The 21,008-nt window shown below is 39.3% G+C and overlaps 1 protein-coding gene and 1 long non-coding RNA gene across 2 annotated transcripts in view; one reads left to right on the forward strand and one right to left on the reverse strand.

Annotated features, from left to right (window-relative positions):
* Positions 1–14,576, forward strand: part of KCNMB2 (potassium calcium-activated channel subfamily M regulatory beta subunit 2) — a 231,842-nt gene extending 217,266 nt beyond the window's left edge. The window contains exon 5 of the mRNA XM_026498387.4: positions 13,264–14,576. Coding sequence (XP_026354172.1) covers positions 13,264–13,548 — 285 coding nt within the window. The 3' untranslated portion in view covers positions 13,549–14,576. The remainder of the gene's footprint in view (positions 1–13,263) is intronic.
* On the reverse strand, positions 1,190–17,000 carry LOC130542636 (uncharacterized). The gene is made up of 3 exons (XR_008957311.1): positions 16,571–17,000; positions 16,432–16,487; positions 1,190–1,436 (listed from the first exon to the last, which is right to left on the reverse strand). It is a non-coding gene; the product is annotated as an uncharacterized LOC130542636 (long non-coding RNA).
* Between the last annotated feature and the right edge of the window lie 4,008 nt (positions 17,001–21,008).

Here is a 21,008-nt window from a genome sequence, read left to right on the forward strand (position 1 = left end):
CTTTACTTTCATCTAGAAGAGTAAACATCCTATCATTTATACACAAATAGACCGAGTCTTTCAAAGTAAATGTGCAGCTTAGTCCAAGTCATACAAGCCGAAAAGCAAACAAACAAACAAAACAAAACAAAAAAAAAAACAGGTATTCATCATATACCTGAGAGCCCTGGGGTGAAACTGTATTTTCCTTTCCCACAGTCATTGTCACTTAGTTCTGTGGCCATGGGGCTGTAACTCACTCTCTGAGCTTCGGCTTCCTTTTCTCTAACATCTTTGCGAGGTCATTTTGAGGATCAGAGCTGTGTTTGTAAGGTGCAGAGCAGACCCTAGTGCCTGGCACAGGGGAGCCCTTCCATCCATGGTCATAGTGCGTGTGTCTGTATTTCTTTCTTTATATATGTTATGTTCAGAGAGGCTGAATTTTCCAGCACTGATATATTCAAACCCACGGGGTGGATGCTTAACAAATGTGTATTGTATGAAAGCTGTACATAACATTTGTATTTATAAGGCCTGGGATCTCCAGTAAAGTGTCAACAGAACTAACCTGCCGTTACCAATTTTAAGTTAAATATATTGAGTTTGGGATTTATGGTGGCAATTTAGATATGCCAAGAGAACCTGATGCTACTCTCCAGTAGGACAATTGGCCCTCATTACTAGGGTACAACCCTCATGAACCCCACTCTTTCTTGTAAAAACTTATTTTCATCATAATTATCAGCACCTAGATGATACATATTATATGTATTGAAAAAATGCAGTGGTTTGGAAATTAGATGCTAGAACATAGGATTTGCTTTGTGATATATTGACACAAAGTAAGGAAATCCACCTTGCCTTTTGGTCACAATAACTTAAAAGAATCCTTGCAGGTACCCCTGAGGACTGGACATAATGAATATTTCAGAGACCGTCATTTGAAAATGTCTGCTCTTCCTCTCGTTTGTGGCAGCCACAAATAATACCAATCCTAACCCTGTTCTGCAAATATAGAAAGCTTAGCTCTCCCACAAGTGTTTGTTTTTCAAGATCTTCCCTCAAGTCAGATCTTTAAATCGAAGCTGACCTGCAATGGCGAATGCCCATAAAACTCTCAGATCTCCGTGGAACTGGAAATTGGCCAAAGTTGAAGAGGCATCCAAAAATAGGACAAATTTCCATTTCCTCGTTTTGACATTTTATCACCACAGCCCTGTGAATGCATTAGTTAGGCTACGAACAGGGAGTGAACCTACCATAGAAAGTCTCAGTTAGGGGCGCCTGGGTAGTGCAGTCGTTAAAGCGTCTGCCTTCGGCTCAGGGCGTGATCCCGGCGTTCCGGAATCGAGCCCCACATCAGGCTCCTCCGCTGGGAGCCTGCTTCTTCCTCTCACACTCCCCTGCTGTGTTCCTGCTCTCGCTGGCTGTCTCTCTGTCACATAAATAAATAAAATCTTTAAAAAAAAAAAAAAAAAAGAAAAGAAAGAAAGTCTCAGTTAAAAATTTAGGACCAGTATCTGTCTGCTGTCAGCATGATACTAGGTCACTGCTTGGTTTATTTGCCCCATTACCTTGTTTTTAACCGTGAATTATAACACATATACAGAAACATGCAAGAAATGAAAGAGTGCACAGCTCAAGAGTTATTACAGAGACCACCACGAGGGTAAAGAAGTAAAACACTTCCTGCACCACAAAAATACCCCTCCTGCCCCTCCCAATAACGACAGGCTCTGTCCCACACCAAAGATAACAATTATCCTGACAGTATGGCCATTACTTTTTTTATTTTTCTTTGTAGTGTTGTCATCTAAGCATATATCCTTATACATTATCTTTCAGTTTTGTCTGGTTTTCAACATTATATAAATGGAATTATACAGAATATTTCCCTTTGTGTTGGCTTCTTTCATACACCACGTTTGTTAGAGCCACGCCACTTGGTGGTAGCACATTCCTTTTCATTCTTGTATCGTATCCCATTGCATGGATGTGCCAATTTATTTATTCTTTCTACTGTTGATGGACATTTTGAGTCATGTGCAGTTTGGGGCGACTGCAAATACTTCTGCTGTGAAGAGTCCCGTATATGTCTTCTTGGCGCACAAGCATGCACATTTCTGTTGGGTATAAACCTGGGAATGAAATATCGAGATCACAGGGTACGCCTACCTGAAAGTTTAGTAGATAATACCAAATGGTTTTCCAAACTCCCACCAACCCTGAAGATATGAGAGTTTTTATTGTTTCAAATCCTTACCAACACGTGGTATCATCTGTAATTTTGATTTTAGCTAACGTAGTGATGTTTCCTTGGGATTCTGACGACTAATATTGCCAGCTGCCTCTTCATTTATTTATGAGACATTTGGACATCCTCGTTTGTACAATCTCTGTTCCAGTCCCTTGTCCATTTTTCTATCAGATTGTTTCTTCTCCATATTCATTGTAGGAATTTCTAGATCTAGATATGAACCTCTGTTGGTTATATGTGTTGCAAATATCTTCTCTCATTCTGTGGTCTTTTCACTCCCTTAGTGATGTCTTTGAAGGAAAGAACTTTCTAATTTCAACATAGCCAAACTTTGTCAGTCTGGTTTTGCTGTTGTGAAGGTGGTGGTGGTGGTTTTGACGTTTGGGTTTTGGGGAGGGTTTTTTGTTATTGTTGGTTTCTTGGGGAGGTGGTTGTTGTTTTTGGTTTTGCTTTTTGCTTTTCTGTTTTGCTTTGTTTTGCTTTGTTTTTGGCTTGGTTTGTTTTTCTGGTATTGTATTGTCCCGTTTAAAAAGCCTTTACCTGTCCTGAGTTCGCAAAGTCACTCTCCTCAATTATCTTCTAGAAACGTTATTATTTCTCCTTCCACATTTAGAGTACGATCTCCTTTCACACGTTTAGAGTGGAACTGATTTTTATCCAGGGGTCTGGTTTCTGGGTTTCTCTTTTTTTCTCATGTGGACAGCCATTTGCCCAAGTTTGCTAATGAAAAGACCACCCTTTCCTCACTGGATTATTTTAATAATCCCATTACCCCCCCCCCTTTTTTTTTCTTGGACGTTATCTGTTGTATTACTATCCTTTTAGGGGTTAGCCTAGAGATGACAACTTGCAATCTCGACTACTTAAGAACATTAAAACATCTTCACTCCTACTTATTATCTTTCCAACTTACATATTATTACCATTTTATTCTATAGATACTCGAAGTTCATGCAGACATTATTACTTGAAGAACAGATTCACTGAACATAAAATTCTAACTTGGCTGGTATTTCGTTTCTGCACCTCAGAAACATTCCATTGTCTTCTGGAGAGCTTTATTGCTATTCAGAAATCGGCTCTCAGTCTAATCGCTGCTTCTGTTTAAAGACCATTTGATTCGGTTTTCCACAGTTTAACTGTTATGTGGCAGAGTATGCATTTATTTTTATTTGCCTGCTTAGTGTTCCCAGGGCTTCCTTTGCTGTTCCTTGATGTTCTTCATCAATTTTGGAAAGTTCTAGGTCAGTATTTCATCAAATATGATCTCTGCTCCGATTCACTTCTGTTTCTCCTTTTTGCACTCCAGCTGGTCCATATACCAAGCTTTCTCTTTACGTCTCTTATTTACTTACTCTCTCTCTTTTTAATGTCTCTGTGCTTCATTCTGCATTCTGACCTACCTTCTAATTTCTAATTCATTCCTCAGCTCTGACAAATCTACTGTTAAACCCACCCACTGCATTCTTAATTTCTCATATTATATTGTTCATTTTGAGAAAATCCATCGGAGTCTGTGTTGCCATTTCCAGGTTTCTGAAATATCCTCATTTTTGTCTTCTAAGTCCTTCAACATAAAAAGTAAACTTATAGTTATTTTAAAGTTTGTCTTGAGGACTTCAATATCTAGAGCCACTACAGACCTATGCTATTTAATTTTCTTCTCCTGTTTGTTTTCATGTTTATCTTGTAATATTTAGGGTTTTTTATTAGGTATCATATTTGCAAAATCATTTATAAGAATAATTTTAAGCCTAGGATGATGTCATCATGTCAATCTTTTCCAAAAAGTATTTCCATTTGCTTCTGCCAGGTTCCTGAGTGTATGAGCCATACGTGATCACCTCATTCTGACTTCATAAACTTGAGATATGCAAGCCTGAACTCAAGTCCCTGTGAGGATTTGTCTGTTGCCATTACTCCTAGGATGCAGTCCTTAGGGTCCCAACACAAAGTGAATGGGAGGTCATCAGGCCCCCTACCTGATAGGCCCTCAGTGATGGTTCTTGCCCCCAGCTCTGCAAGGCTATCCAAAATGCCATTCAGTTTTCTAGACTCTCAGTCCCCTTCTACAATCAGCATATACTTCCAAGAAAAGCTGGCACCAAACGTGGCTCACCTTCCTGGCCCCGCAGCTCTTCACACCTGGATAGCTATCCTCTGGCCTTTAATCAGAAATATGTGTAGTAAGTCAATCAGAGAAAGACAATTATCATATGGTTTCACTCATACGTGAATTATAAGAGGCAGAGGACTGTAGGAGAAGGGAGGGAAAACTGCATGGGAAATCATCAGAGAGGGAGTAAAACCATGAGAGACTCTTAACAATAGGAAACGAACTGAGGGTTGCTGGAGGGGACGTGGGTGGGGGGATGGGGTAACTGGATGATGGGTGTTAAGGAGGGCATGTGATGTGATGAGCACTGGGTATTATACACAACTGACAGATTATTGAACACTACATCTAAAATTAGTGATGTACTTATAGGCTGGCTGATTGAATTTAAATTTTAAAAAAATTAAAAATAGGGGCGCCTGGGTGGCACAGCGGTTAATCGTCTGCCTTCGGCTCAGGGCGTGATCCCGGTGTTACCGGATCGAGTCCCACATCAGGCTCTTCCGCTATGAGCCTGCTTCTTCCTCTCCCACTCCCCCTGCTTGTGTTCCCTCTCTCGCTGGCTGTCTCTCTCTGTTGAATAAATAAATAAAATCTTAAAAAAAAAAAAAATTAAAATTAAAAGAAACATATATACTGAAAATACAGTTACTTCCACATTTGAAGCTCATTAAACCACAATCTTCATGCAACATGAGGAATATTCAGGATATTCCTGGGGAAAACAAAATAATAATCTTTATGTGGATCTCTCCTTCCTGTTACCCTCCCCCCCAGCTCACTAGAAAGAACGGTCTTCCCCAGAGTTACCAAGAAATGGGCAGAATTTTATTGAGCTACAGAAGGCATTACTGACCATGTTTGAACTGAGCAAACAGGAGGCAAAAGAGTATCAGTCAAGCTGTCTGTATCTTTGTAGAAAATATCCGAAAGAATTTTATTTTTAAATTTTCACACTCTCTCCTAGAGTCTTTTTTTTTTTAGCTTTTAAACCCAGTGCCCAGCCTCTCGTCAACATTACAATTGGAGCTGCTTAAGCTGATAAGCTCCTGTGCTCCCATAGAGCAACTGGCCCACTGGTCCAGGGAGCTGCAAGTGGGCTCAAGGGCCCCTGCCTCTCAGGGCCGCATGGCCATCAGAGGCAGCATAAACAGTGCCTGAGTATTAATTCACTATGGTTGTTACATTCTTCAACGCGATCTCCTTTGAGAGTTTAAAACCTATTCTGCCTACCAGGGATTCTCAAAGCAGGACTATCTGGTCTGACAGTGGATTTAAAATGAAGTTTGGTATAAAACAAGGAAATAGGTCCATTAAAGGGGTTCTGAACCCAATTCCAATGTGTGGGGGGCAGGAAGAGGGGGTGTTTCTCACATCATCAAGCAATTCTCCGAAACCAGCTGGGTGCCCTACAGTTCAGCTCAAATCTGCTACTCTCTCCCCGGAGATAGCAGTAGATTGTGTATGTTAAAAGCTCGGTCCCACAAGAGTTCAGGCACCAGTCACAAGCCCTGCTTATCAGAGCTTCCAACAACCCCCTCTTTAAGCTCTATTAATTTGCTAGAGTAGCTCACAGACTCAGACATACATTGTGCTTATTAGAGTCCCAGCTTATTTTAAAATGATACTCAGAAACAGCCCGGTGGAAGGGCCATATAGGGCTAAGTAGGGGAAGAGCACAGAGCCCTCTCCAAGCATGCCACTCTCCCCAGATCTCCCTGCGCTCGCCAACCTGGAAGCTCTCCTAACCCTGTCGTTTGGGGTTTTATGGAGGCTACATTATATAGGCATGATTGATTAGACCATTAGCCATTGGCAATTGATTCAATCTCTATCCCTTCTCCCGGAGGTCAGGGGATTAAGATGGAGAGTTCTAACCCTCTAATCACAAGGGTGGTTCTCCTGGCAGCCAGCCCCACCCTTAAGTGCGGTCCCCAATTAACCTTATTAACCTCACAAAAGACACCTTTCTAGATTTTATCACTTAGGAAGTTTCAAGGGTTTTAGGACCTCTGTTCCAGAAACAGGGACAAAGAACAAGTATCACATCCATTCTTTGGTATGTGGGATAGTAATATATTATATATTATATTATATTATATTATATTATATTATATTATATTATATTATATTATATTATATTTTTAGATAATTGTCATGGGGAAGATAGCTATTTTTGGTGGAGAATAAGTTCTATAAATTATCCAATTATTTGCAACTCCAAACTCACCACCGTCCCTCTCTTCACCACCCATTCTGAAGCCTTCTGGGTTTCCTAAATCCAGAGAATATATACATATCTAGCCCAGGGTTTCTCAACCTCGGCACCACTGTTATTTTGGGTGGGATAATTCGTTGTTCTATGAGGTGGGTCCTGCCCTGTACAATGTAGGATATCCAGCAGCATCCCTGGCCTCTACCCACTAGATGTCTAGCATCCTCCTTCCTCCAACTGTGACAACTAAAACCATCTCCAGACAGTGGCCAGACCACTGCTCTAGATTTTGTAAAACTGAGTTTGGATGCTGAGAGATCCCAAAATGCCAAGCAAAGCTTGGAAGCACTTAATTCCTTTACATTGCATTTGGTAGGGTAAGGGTAAGAGGGAAGACATGAAATAGAAGTTGAAAATCTAGATAAGAAATAACAGGATCAAACATTTATCAAGTGTCTGCTATATACTGTGTCCCCAGCACTCTGCTAAGAACTTTATAAAAATCATCTCATTTAATCCTGACTAAAACCACACTCTTCAAATAATAGTCAAATTTTAACAAGAGTTTACAACATGCCAGGCACTGTATCATATTAAATATTTCACGTGAACTCACTTAATTACAGCAGCAACCCCACATATTAGGTACCACTATTATCTCCGCTTTTTGCAATAATGTAGCCAAGCTCAGAAAATGAAATAATTTTCCCAAAGTCACACATTCACTAACTAATTAGTTCTGAATAAAAATCTAAGTCTCTTCATCTCATCCTGCTATCTCTTAAAGAGAAAAACATTAGAGTGTCCTCTTGAGAGGATGAAAAATCCAATTCTATGAAATATTTATCCTCGGATGGCACGTTTTAGTGAAGAGGTGAGAATCCATGCCATTCCGTCACATGCCAAGAGCTGCTTAAGATCAAAAGGCCGTTGCACACAGAATAGAATTATCTGTGATCCATAGGGAAGGCCAGGGCTGTGTATTCAGCATGAGTTTACACAGAATAGATATTAAACAGATTGAAGTGCACCCTCAAAGGGGGGGAGGGCGGGGGGGAGGGAGGAAACATGCCCGGAAATTGACATATGAAATCCCCATAATTAGCACTTTAAATTGAAGGATACCTATTAGACATTTGTTGAAACTCCCTATGGACCAGAAATTCAGAAATACTTTTATGACTGACAAAGTTTAGTCATTGCTCACCAACACTAAATTCTGGGACAGCCCAGTGCACCTTTGTGCAAAAATGAAAGGAAGAGTGTGCCCCCAAAGAAGCCTGCACTAAGCATCAAGAAAAAAAGCATGGAGAAGGAATCTGCTGCTTTCCAATTGCTGTGAAGGAGGACCATGGCAAAGGGCAAGGTCAGAGGAGGTATGTGACTTACTCTAGGCCTAATTGGATACATTGTAAACCAGGAGGGGCTGGCCTCCAAGGCTTAGCCATCTGGATATTGACTAATCTCAAGGCTCCAGATGGTTTGCATTTAGTTAGTAGATTTCCTAGGTCCTTTTCACTTCTTCTCCACTCCAAATCAAGCAGAAATGTTGCAACAGAGGTGAAAGCTCTGGGACACACAGAAAAGGAACACATCTCTTGGGAGGGACCTGTGTCACAATACTGACAGAAATGTTAGTGCATAGCAGAGTGTGAATTCTGTTTTCCTTTCCTCTCCCAAACATCTCAAACGCTCCCATTTGCCAAAGTCAAGCAGACACTAAAAGTGCAAACTAAACAATCTAAACCAAATTTAGTGGGATTTGCTTTTTTAGAAGTGATGATAAGGAACAAGAAGTCTCGAAAGCGAAAGAAACATCTGAATTTACTCTCTCACCTCTTCTGTCCGTTACTGATACCCAAAAAACTCGAGAGTTCAAAGTACACATGTGGACCAGAGTAACCCAAGGCTTCCAGTTGCTGATCTCTACACTCGCTGAACATGGTGACCCCATCTTCTTCTCCAGCACAGAGCACAAACCCTGGCACATCACACACCAGACAGGCTTACTAAACAGGTGCACAACATTCATTCTTTGAGGACACTAGAAAGAGATCCATCTGACTTTAGAACCAAGAATACCTCTGTTTCACATGAGAATATTTTCGTTTTTATCTCGTGGTCATGGTGGGCTTAGGGTGCCCAGGCTACTAACAAGTTCTCAGAGCAAATTTGTGGCCCACCTCTGCGAAGGGCAGATCTTTACTCCAAGTTTTTTATCTTCACTCCTGGTCCCATTGTACCCCCCACCCTTGTTTTGTAACATCTTGCTGTTTCTTTCTAATGCTCTGTCTTGTGTTGTTTCTGTTTTTGATGGCTGTGTCTAGAACACTAGCTGGCACATTAGAGACACTCAACATTGACTGGATTTCATTAAAGTTCTAACCCCTCTCTGAAAATAAAACCCTTCTCTTTTTACAAAAGTACGAATGAAGAACAAATCCTTCCCTTGGGATGATGCTGAGAATTGATAGCTCCTTTTCTACCATCAAAAAAAAAAAAAAAAGAGGCTGACCCATGAGGTTATTCAGCCAAACCATCCCCGTTCCCCTACCCCCACTTCTCCCCACAGCTTTTATTTTTAGGGTGAAGGCCTGTCACTATTTGCTTCACATATGCCTTGCAAAGTATGTCTAAGCAAAGCCCAACAGGTAGTTTCTCAAAACTTCTCTCCATCACCAGAATAAAAATAACTCTATTGATGTGTAAGATTCTGGAATTCAGGCTGAGAAAAGAAAACTTTCAGTCACTTTTTCAAAGAATTGTAGAAAAGATGCAATTGCTGTACCTTCATTGCCGTGGAAGGGGAACAGAAGTTGTCACGAGCCAGGTTTCTTCAGCTGGGAGAGGAAAGGTCATACCTGTGGGCCAGCTCTACGGTTTTCAATACTAAGGAGAATTCAAGGGATTTGGGAAAGCAATAAGGTTTATTAACAAAACTCTGGATTAAGAAGAGAGATGTGAAACTAAATCTTCCATTGAATGGCTGCCTCAGAGGTTCACAAGGTTTCTATTTTCATATATTAAAGCACAAAAGAAAGAATGACCCAAGGCCATGGTAAAAATATATGTAAATATATATTAACACAGTTTGATTAGTACTTAAGTGTCTTGTGTATATAAAATTATTACTCATATGTTCCTTTATGTTATATATCATGCAGATTCTAAAAGTTAAATCTTTCCTATCACACACCTCCTGCTAGAAAAAGTATGATATAAAATGCTGGGATTTTTGGGGGGCGCCTGGGTGGCTCAGTCGTTAAGCGTCTGCCTTCGGCTCAGGGCGTGATCCCGGCGTGCTGGGATCGAGCCCCACATCAGGCTCCTCCACTGGGAGCCTGCTTCTTCCTCTCCCACTCCCCCTGCTGTGGTCCCTCTCTCGCTGGCTGTCTCTCTCTCTGTCAAATAAATAAATAAAATCATTAAAAAAAATAAAATAAAAAATAAAATAAAATAAAATGCTGGGATTTTTATCTTTTTAGGCTACCTTACATTTTCCAAGTAATCATGGATAGTAAAGTTTCCATTTGTTGAAATGCATTCTGTATAGTCTAAACCAATCACATAAAATTATCTGCCAAGCATGTGATAAAATCATGAGATCATTAAATCTTCTACCCCAAATTCATACCAGCCTCAAGAACATACACATGGCTATACTTTGAGCCATAGAAAAAGAAACTGAGAATCTTAGTGTAGGATTCAGCAAAATGTCAAATGTCCTGGGACACAAAAGCTAGGAACATAAGAGCCATCGAACGGGACTGCCCCTGTGAACATCACATAACTAATAATTTTGCCCTCCTTAGAAGTTTCAGAGTTTAGTAGTGGCACTTGGTTAAAGGCTTTAGAAGATCATATGGACAATGTGATACTCCAAGAAGAAAATGTGTCAATGAAAATTCATTGAGGCTTTATGCATATTCATCATTGAATCTTCACACAAACCCTGCCAGGAAGGCCCTGTTAACCCCTTTATGTGGATCAAGAAGTGGATTCTGAGAAGCCAAGTGAATTGCCTATAGAAACATAGGAACCAGATCCACAGAACACAACTTGGGCTCATTATACTACCTCATGCATTCGTAATGACAAAGGAAGGACCCATCAATAATAAAAGTAAATGCATGATTGACATAAGGTAGAGTCAGTCCCGATCACGTATGGAACGTGCTTTATCTGGCCATTCCAAATACACACATTTGAGACCCTGAAGGCATGAAACTTTAATAAGCAGTATTAAACCAGTACGCAACCATGCTAGACAGTCTCAAAACTACTTTATATCTCATTTTACTTGGTAGAATCTTACGTAGTGACAGAATTATTGTCATTTGACTAACAAACATTTCTTTAAAAAAAATCTTAAAGCTAGATCAAGTCACAAGAGTATTAGAAAAGAAAAAACTCCGTTTTTAATGGAATGCTATTTTTATTGAGATCATTTCAATAACTTAGTACTGTTAGCTACGGAAACTACTACTATGGCACAAAAATGTACAGAAGCCTGATGCATTTGTAATCTAAATGGGTTCTGTTCGAATTCAACCACAAATGGCTTGTCTGTGATTTTGTAACGCTTTGCTTCAGAAAACATTTTTAAAAACTGTGAAGACATGAGGCAGCTCTGAAGAAGGAAAAAAATGATCAAGGTAGGTATGTCCATCCTGCCTTAAACCCTTTTAATCCAAAAGACATCGAACTGGTAGGAAATTTGTTTCACGGAGTCATAGGCTAATTTTATACTAGGTTGTAACTCACTGAGAAATTCTGCGTTTTTGGAGATACTTTCAGACCCTGAATGCTGTGCCAGCGCCGCTCGCCGCTGCACTCAAGTTCATGAGTGGGCTCACATTTATTCTTAGCTGATGAAACTTGAAGGTATCAACCAGCCCTGCTATGAGAACATTACTTTCAGCCTGGGTTACGATAAATACCAGCATGCTCAATCTCCATTCTTAGCGAAGTAAGAACCTTCCTGCTGTGCAGAGCCAAAGAATCCAATGATTGCAGCACTGTAAACAAAGCTAGGTGCCTGTGTGCCCACTAATAAAGCCAGAGAAAAGAGTAATCCAAACATACTCCATCAGCAAAACTCATTCCACTTCTTTTACATTTTCTACCCGTGAAATCTACAGGTCTTCCAGGATCCTACCGCCAAAGCTTCCATCAATGTACCTCAAAGTTCAACAATAGCCCACCTCATTTGTGTCTCCACATACAGTTGTGGGAATTGTGCACTGCACAACCTTTAGGGTACCAGTCACATGGTAAAAGTCATAGATGTGCATATTTATAAGCTCGACTTAAAAATTGGTAACAGCAGTGAAAAATGTGGGGTTTTTTTCATAAAATCAATGTATTATAACAATTTTTCGACAGAAAATAATATGTTCTAAAGAGGGGGCGTAATTTTCTAATTGACACCAAAATATTATATGGATTGGCAGCGATCTTGTCACAAACCAACTCAGATAAATCAGTTAAATTAACCATTTGATAATGTGTATAATAACGGGCAGGGATTTTTTTTTTTCCCTGTTGGGAAGCAATTATTGTAAAGAGGGGAAAGAGTTAGCTAAGGACCCACACATCTCCCTGGAAAGTGACTTAAATTACATTCTTCCTAACTTTTTAAAAAATCAGTTTTGTCACTGCCCATTTACAGACCAAGGAAAAAGGGTCACAGAGACTTCATCTTCTTAAAGACTGCTTTTTAAATTAGGAAAAAATGTGCTCAAAAGTATATGCAATAAATAATAAAAACTCAAAGTTCCTTAATTCCATCTATATCTTGAAAAGAGAGGGCAGGGGAGGGAGAAAGGACAGGAAGAGGGAACAGGGGGGAAAATATAAAGTGGGGTGAGGAGTCGGGGCAGGGCAGGGAAGGAAAAGAAATAAAAAGAAAGAAATCCAAGGACATAAGTATGTGGGAAGAAAAGAGAGACATGTAGAAGAGACACAATAAGAAAGATAAGAGAGGGGAAAAGATCAAAGGAAAGACAGTGTAAATTTTCAGATGAGTGATGGTTGAAGAGTAAACTCATTTGGTTCTGTTTTATTTTTTATTTATTTTTATGGAAAAAGTTACTTTGCCACACTAACTGGGCACGAACAATTCATCGCAGCTCTTTAACTATTCGATATCTGTACACTTTACAGGATTCTTTTTCAGCAACTCACCAGAGGTATAGGTGTTTCCTTGACTACAGTAGTAAAGTGACCAAGCTGACTTGGCTGAATAAATTACCCCAAGCCTAAAAGAGAAGAATAAACTACTTTCCCTGAGAGACCTGGTAGCTTCTGATATTACATGGACTGCTGAGACTAGACAAAAGACAGAAAGATTGACACTCTGATTTCATGTTAAAGTGTGTTCAATAGGGAATAATTAAAACTCACCATGCTTAGCTATGGTAAAAAGAATCCACTGGAGTCATCCAATTCTAATCAACAATTAAACTATACATGGATGAACTATTTAGGTACATCTGGGTCAGACGCCTACGAACATTGTTTTTATTACCATGTGAGGTCTTGGGATTTCTGGAGACACTGGTTTGAATATGAGAGGAATAACCGTCATGGTTATTTCACAGATCATTAAGTTGACCTCAATATCCCATCTCCTCCTAGTATCAGATACACACAGAGAAAGTATCTTCTGCTGACAGTTTATCTCATTTTCCACAGTGCTCCTATATACCTAAGTGTGGAAAAAATTTTGAAGAATCCATGTCCCTGGTGAGTGTTGTCATGGAAAACTTCAGGAAGTATCAACACTTCTCCTGCTATTCTGACCCCGAAGGAAACCAGAAGAGTGTCATCCTAACCAAACTCTACAGTTCCAACGTGCTGTTCCATTCACTGTTCTGGCCAACATGTATGATGGCTGGGGGCGTGGTAATCGTTGCCATGGTGAAACTCACACAGTACCTCTCCTTGCTCTGTGAGAGGATCCAGCGGATCAATAGATAAAAGCAATATGGATGAGATCATTTTCTTTAAAGCTCAAATACTGTTTTCTTTCATTCTTCACCAAAGAACCTTAAGTTTGTAACGTGCAGTCTGTTATGAGTTCCTTAATATATTCTTATACGTAGAGCAATAATGCAAAAGCTGTTCTATATGCAAACATGATGTCTTTATTATTCAGAAGAAGAAATAACTGTTTTGTGTTGATTGGTTGTTTTCATAATCTTGTTTTGATGCTGGAACTAGTACATCCTTCTCTCGTTCCGCCAAAATAGGGCTCAGTTATTCATTTGCCAAGCTTTGTGGAGGAATGTAGACGATATCAACGTGATAAAGTCTGTGTTCTCAATTGTCAGATCTCTTGAAGACATTTCTGCAATATTTTTCATCATTCATTGTTTACTAAAGCTGCAGCCAAAAATATTCTTTCTTTTCTTACTCAAAACTGAGCCCGGTAGCAGGTGAAGGGACCAGATTTCCTAAATAAAGGATGTTAAGCATTTTCCTTATATTTCTACCATATCACTGTAAAGAAGGGGGGAAATCCAGACAGTTATTTCTCTTTTATTATTTTCTATTCATAACTTTAGATTTTTTAACTGATTTCCAAAAATAAGCTGTTTTCATTAAGCAATTCTATAATCACTTCCTGTGGTTTAAATAGAAAATGAACAGAGCTCTTTTCCATTTAAGACCCTGCTACTGTGTGAGGAGATAACACTTAACAAAGAGTTTCATTACCTGTGAATGGACTGAACATTGAGTAAATGTACTATTGCCACCCAGGAAAGTCTATGTCACTAAGATATTTATGTGAAAATCTTTATTCTATTTCAATTGAACTGTTAGATGGTAAAATTAAGATCCTATTTGCTGGTCAAGACTGGTGGACTGATTTCAATGGGTAAATCTATTGTGGCAAATTAACATATTGGAATGTTACTCTTTGGGAATTTATGTTTAAACTAATGAGTGTGTAGTCTCTCTTTCTGACAAGTGTGCCCCGTTGGGATTTTAAAACTGTGTGCACAGAATATTTGTCTCTTCTACATGTTTTATTTTTCTATTTACGATTCTCTTTTTTGTTGCTAGATTTTATACACAGAGTAGACCTTTCCTAACATGCACTTAAAATGAATAACAGATCTAAAGGAAGACTTTGTTCACATTGCCCTTTACTTATTATGCAGGGGGATGGATGTAGAATGAGGGATTGGTTTTAAATAAAAACATTCCATCTTTTATTTAACATCAATATCAAAAGAAGAAAAACATCTATCTTTCTCATCTATATTTAAGTACACTTTTATAACATAGTATCAAAGTTTTGTAGACACTGGGAAATTTTACAAAACATGTTTGTGGAATGCATGGTGAAACCAATCTGATGCAGTGGAAAGTTTCCTGCAATACTGTAATTCATAGTTTGACTTTCCATAAGCACATAAATCCTTAGGGTGCAATTGGGGCTTCAAATATGTAATTAAAATTTTTAAAAACAAAATCCATTACATCAGCAAGATTTGAATACCTCTTGCATTCTAAGCTGACAAGCCCGTGGTAGTCCCAAAATCTATGATTCACTATATATAAACGTATTTAAAGAGATTATAAAGAAAGTTCCCTTAACACCCAAACACACACAACTTTCAAACGATATTAGGAATATTACTTGAAAATATGATGGAAAAGTCGATTCCTATCCTAATTGAAAAACATAATTCTGAAGATGATAGAAAAATCTTTGTGACTACAGAGCTGAAAATTTGTAATCTCTAATGTTCCTTGAGCTTCCCTTCAAGTACCCTGAAGATGAGTTATTTTTTATTCGTACTTGTAATTAAAAATTCCCAACTGATGTTTCAGATAAGATTTAAGAAATCTCAAAATAATGACATGAAAAAAACGTTAACTACTGCCTTTCTGAATTCCATAAAAGCAACAGCCCCTTTAAGTAATTTAAATGTACACACAATTAAAATGCTCATTATTAAAGGAGAATAAACTGGGATTAATAATAATGTTTTAAATACATTGCACATTAACTAACTTAATCTTTATTGTAACCCTATTGGAGGGAGCACTATTATTTTCCCATTCTATAGAAACGAATGTTGAAGCCTAGAGATGTTTAGTAACTTCACCAAGGTTACACAGAAACTGAGATTCAGCAGAGAGCTGAGACAATATCCAGCTTGTAGCTACTCCATTATAGTAACCATGTCTGTGGATTTGGGGTGTTTTAGATAAGACCAAGGAATGCTAAGGTTTAGAAAGGATTATAGGGGTGAAGGGTAAAGAAGAAAGACCACTGAACTAGAAGTCAAAGATGTCATTCAAGACATGGTGACTAGGCGATGACTTCAGGCTTCTCAATTAGTCTCTTGACTTCTTTGGTTATAAGATTAGAATGTGAGGCCAGTTGACCACTGAGTTCCCTTTTAACATTAGCATTTCATCCTAGGAGTGTGGAAGAAGACGGAATACCATTCCCCAACCTGCATAGCACAGATCTGATCCTCAGATAGAACGTACTAGTGTCAGTCCCTGGATTAAAAGCAGCCTCCCTGCTAATATTCCCCATAAGCCACATGCCCCTTTGCTAGGGCCCAAAGCTTTAATTACACCTGCCAGAAGCAGAGCTCTGAGCCTTCACATTACTCAACAAAGACGATATCCCTTGCAGAGTATCTGTGCTTCCAAATCACTTTCATAATCCAATTGGCATATCCCATCTAAAACTATTGATTTCAAATTCCCTGAGTTACAATTATATTAAAACCCAGAAAATGGTAAATACACCAATGATTGCTTGCAAATAACCATAATAAAAAATATGATTCTATAGAAAGATGACTGATCGTAATGATGTTTAGTATAAAATACCTCTTATGTAGGCCACGTGACATTTAGGGTTCCAGCATGTCACTCTTCTCTCATTGCTGTAAATGACCAAAAGAGTGATTATGCATAGCATTTATATAACAAATATTATTTTCAATATGTCAAAGCATGAACATCTTACCACATTTCAGTGGGTGAAACATCTCGACACTCTAATCACTCCATTGATATTAACAGGGAGATCTGTAGGACAGCAAAATAATATGATCAATTGATTCTGGTGAGTTAAAACAATAATTTTAATGCAATGATTTCTCATTCACAGGCCTAATTAAATTTCCTCCCCTCCCCTGTCAAAATACTGAAGTGAACACTGCTCAAGCAAGTAAGGGGATTTTTGTCCTGGTGGGGAAGAGGAGGTGATTAAAGGTTGGACGTTGTTCCTTCTCTTCCCAACTACTACTTTTTCCCTCTCCCTTTGTAAAACATTCGGTAAGAATGATCTCACAGTTCTGCCGTAACCATTCCAATGTATGTACCACACGGGAAGTTTGAGTCAAAGAACAAAGTTTCAGGACCCTTCTGAAACCCCATTAGGGTGACGTGCACAACAGAACCGAGCAGACAACTTTTAAGGTACATCTGTTCCACCCTTGCATGTTTGCAGCAACTGTAAGGAATAATACAAAGTATACGACACTGCCTTCTCCCCTAAGAATGAGTTTGCAATCCACTAGACAGGTCAAGACAACACACATGAAGAAAAAAATAGAGAACAGTTAGGTCTCTAATCCACCCCAGTGAGCATAATATCTACAGGGGGTCAATACGAGGCTTACCTGGGATGTATATGCAAAATGCCTAGCACTGTATATAGCATATAATAGATGCTTACAAGTGGTAATTATTACTATTAATAGCAAAATGTAGAAGTAGTATTAATAGTATTAGTATAACCACCAGTAGTTTATAGTCTCTTAGAGCTAGACTAGCTCTAAAATGTCATCGTGCCCGGAATCCACACCAATGCATAATTCCTTTCTACAACACTTTTAGGAGGGATCATCTAGTGACAGGGACACTTACTGCTTGAATCCTGCCAGCAATGGGATAGGTTACCAGTTAATAAGAGAGTGCTGGAACGTTATCCTGATAACAGTTTGAAATCTGCCTCCCTATAATATCTACCCACTAAATTCACACAAAATCAGATCAGTACTTCTGTGTCACTAACTTATTCTATTATTTTATTTAAAAATAGAGGAGGGAATGGAAAAAGAGCAACTTTCATTTGTTTAGAATATAAAACCATGGAAAATCACACATTCAACCAGGATTATGACATAAATAAAAAATTATAAATGACACCAACTTTTAAAGATTAATAATAACCTATTAGAACCTAAACATTCATGAATGAATTAAATTGATGCGCTAACTTAACCCACTGATGCCCATGTGGATTTTAATCCCGTACCCCCTCTCAAGTAGGAATGGTAACACATCCGAAGTTCTACGTTAGGTTCTCATCCAACTCTATGACGCCAGACTAAGTTGTCTAAGTAACCAGATTACTTAGGAGCATAGTATGTTCCTGACAAAACGTTGCAACAATTATGCCATGAGTTCGTCTTGGCTAAGGTACCGTTCCCCAGAGCAAGGCCAAGGAACTGGAAGGAAATGTCAATCTGTGAACTCTGGGAGTGACTTTCTGAATTAAGTGCTTCATTTAGGTAGGAAGAGAAGTTGTTTTCTCAATATACTCACTTAACTAAAGCTTCCAGAACTGTTCTTTAGTCTGGTTCTTCCAAAACAAATGTAATCCCCAAGGCTTTGCAAGCTGTAATATGACCTGTTACCAACATAGTGTGAAATCAGGACATGGAGAAGGCTCAAGGTCCTCTACACAATCTCACCCCTATTCGCACTATTAGCAGTACCAGAAATTGCTTTGGGTAGAAATTGCAACTTCTCTTCATAAAAATCTCCTCTCTCTCTCTCTGTCTCTCTCTCTCTGTCTCTGTCACTCTCTCTCAGCTGTTTTCTTCTGTTGGTTGTATTCTTAATCTTCACACACCAGCAAAGATGGCCCCATGTTCACAAAAATCCCCTGTGTCTATAATTGCAGAAGGACAATAACCCAGCATTTCTCACAGTCCTCCAAAATGCCAACTCTCTCTGTATCAGCTGTCATGACAGAGGCAGGGCACGTAATTTGCAGCCCCATTGAGTGCGGCCCAAGTAATTCTCCAAAGGAAAATGGGTGTATGTTAAAGAAGAGAAGAAGAGGTGCTGGGCAAGCAAAAACAACAGATGTCCACTACCTGCAACTTGGATAGACTCTTACCAAGTGTTTCTACCAAAAGAGATTTTGGCTGAAGGAGAAAAATACTCCTGATATAAGGAGAAAAAACTCATGGGACTAAGAGGGTAAAGGAGAGAAAGAATTAGTGTGCAAAATTTACCTTGCAATTTTTCTATCAGTTATTAATAAAATTTAAAAGACAAAGAAATTTCTGATTTTCATTCAATGAGAGATTTGGGGATATTTTGGTTTCAGCAAAGGACAAGAGGTTCCCTTAGAAACAAATGATATTGCAAGAAGAGGAAAGAGTTGATAGGAAACAACCTAAATTAAAAGAAGGGAGAGGATCATAAACCATGGGAAAAGGAGAGTGGGAATTAGAAAATCTAATTAAAGAAACTATTGCTACTCCATCAGATACTAGAATTTCTCCAGGCTTTTCTTAAAGGCCTTGTTCTTTGGGCTGATAAATACCTATCTGGACTAGCACAGATTCAGTTGCCCCATTTTCTGTTGTTTGGGAAGTAAATTCATTTAAGGAGCACATGAAGAGATGAAGGCCTGGATTCTTTCTACCCACTAACATTTCCACACATCATAACATTTAAGAAAATGATTCCTAACAGAAGAAGAAGAAGAAGAGAAAAAAGAAAAGAAAAAAGAAAAGAAAAGAAAAAGAAGAGGAGGAGGAGAAGGAAGAAGAAGAAGAAGAAGAAGAAGAAGAAGAAGAAGAAGAAGAAGAAGAAGAAGAAGAAGAAGAAGAAAGAGGAGGAGGAGGAGGAGAAGAGGAAGAAGAAAAAGAAAGAGCAGGAGGAGAAGAAGGAAATTATTCCTTCTTGGAGCATGCAATGAGAGATCTTGTCACTGAGACATCCACAGGAAGCATTACTCACCACCCGCAACCTGACCTACCATCTGCAAAGCCATGGTGACTTCAACATCAAGACATCGATATAATACCCTCAACTTAGGTCTGTCCAAACTCATCAGCTTCCTCCAGCTGGACAGTCACCAAAGCTCAACCCTTTTATTTGCTGCATTAAAAATCCAGCAGTTTGTGAAGCAGCTGCAAACCCCGACACTTAGCTCCTTCCGGTGGTAAGCAAACACAACAGCCATCCGCGCCTCATCCATGACAGGACCGCAGTATCATTTTGGAACAATTAACAGGGTTTGTATCTAACTGAAAGTATTCAGCTGCAGTAGTTAACATCTAGCAACACTGGGAAGAAGGTACAGAGTTCAGACTGGAGGACTCATACTGCATATAAAATATATCCCTTCTTTTCAACAGTTGTGGCAAATACAGAATTCGACGCCAATGCCACTTAGGTCCATCTCTAGAAAGTCATAATCAGCTGAGAAATTTCAGCTTTCCTAGATAAAGAGAGTGCTCTAAACACAGCTCAGGAATCTGGCAACAAAAATCTCGGGAGCCAGGTCGAGCCCAGCCAGTGGAGGCCACTTGCCACAAACTGGTTTTGCGCGAACACCATCAAAGAGGCTTTTCAATTCTCAGTTTCTTTAAAAATGCCGCACTGTCTGGCTAAATAAACAGCTCCTTAAGTACTAACAACCTTCACGTAGCCTGGCAAACACCCAAGACTGTTTAGGAGATGTTACTTGGTATGTTTGAAAAGCCACATGTCCAAATTATCCAATAGTGGAAATCAGCAACTGTCTCTGCTTTAAAGAATGAGGCATTTTAATAGTTGAGTAGCCTCAGAAACTACAAGCATTTACCATGAAACAGAATTAAAAACAAAACAAAAAACCAAGCAGAACTGGAACAAAGGGGCCCTTCAGAAGACCAGTTAAAGCCAGCAGGTTACTTTACCTCAGGTATCAGTGTAGCCTATGATCCCTGAACAGCACCCATTGGGAAAACTACACACCACCTTCCTGTGGTCATTCCCCCATTTCCACTCTTATTCAACTCTATGTATGTAAAGCAGTAAGTTGAGCCCAGCCCAATGCTGGCATCTGCGGGCATCTTAGGCCTTCTAGAAGGAGGAAGTCTTCATTCAACTGACCATAGACCAGTCTGACGTTCTGCCTTTACTTAGGAAGACATACACCCCAAGAAGGGCAGCTGCCAATGACTTGGATCACGGAGTGAACTGGCCCTCCTAGTCTCCCTCCCATTGTCACCCCCCCACACACCCCTACCCTTCAGCCATCTAATCAGTGGCCATCCCCAGTCTTCCAAATTCTTTCTCACCTCTGGGCCTTGGTGTTTACAGTTTCCTCTGCCTGAGACTCCCTTCCCTAATCTCTCTTCTATCCACCTGGCTAACTTATACTCATTCTCTAA

This window comes from Ursus arctos, unplaced genomic scaffold (genome assembly GCF_023065955.2).
Source record: "Ursus arctos isolate Adak ecotype North America unplaced genomic scaffold, UrsArc2.0 scaffold_4, whole genome shotgun sequence".
NCBI lineage: Eukaryota > Metazoa > Chordata > Mammalia > Carnivora > Ursidae > Ursus > Ursus arctos.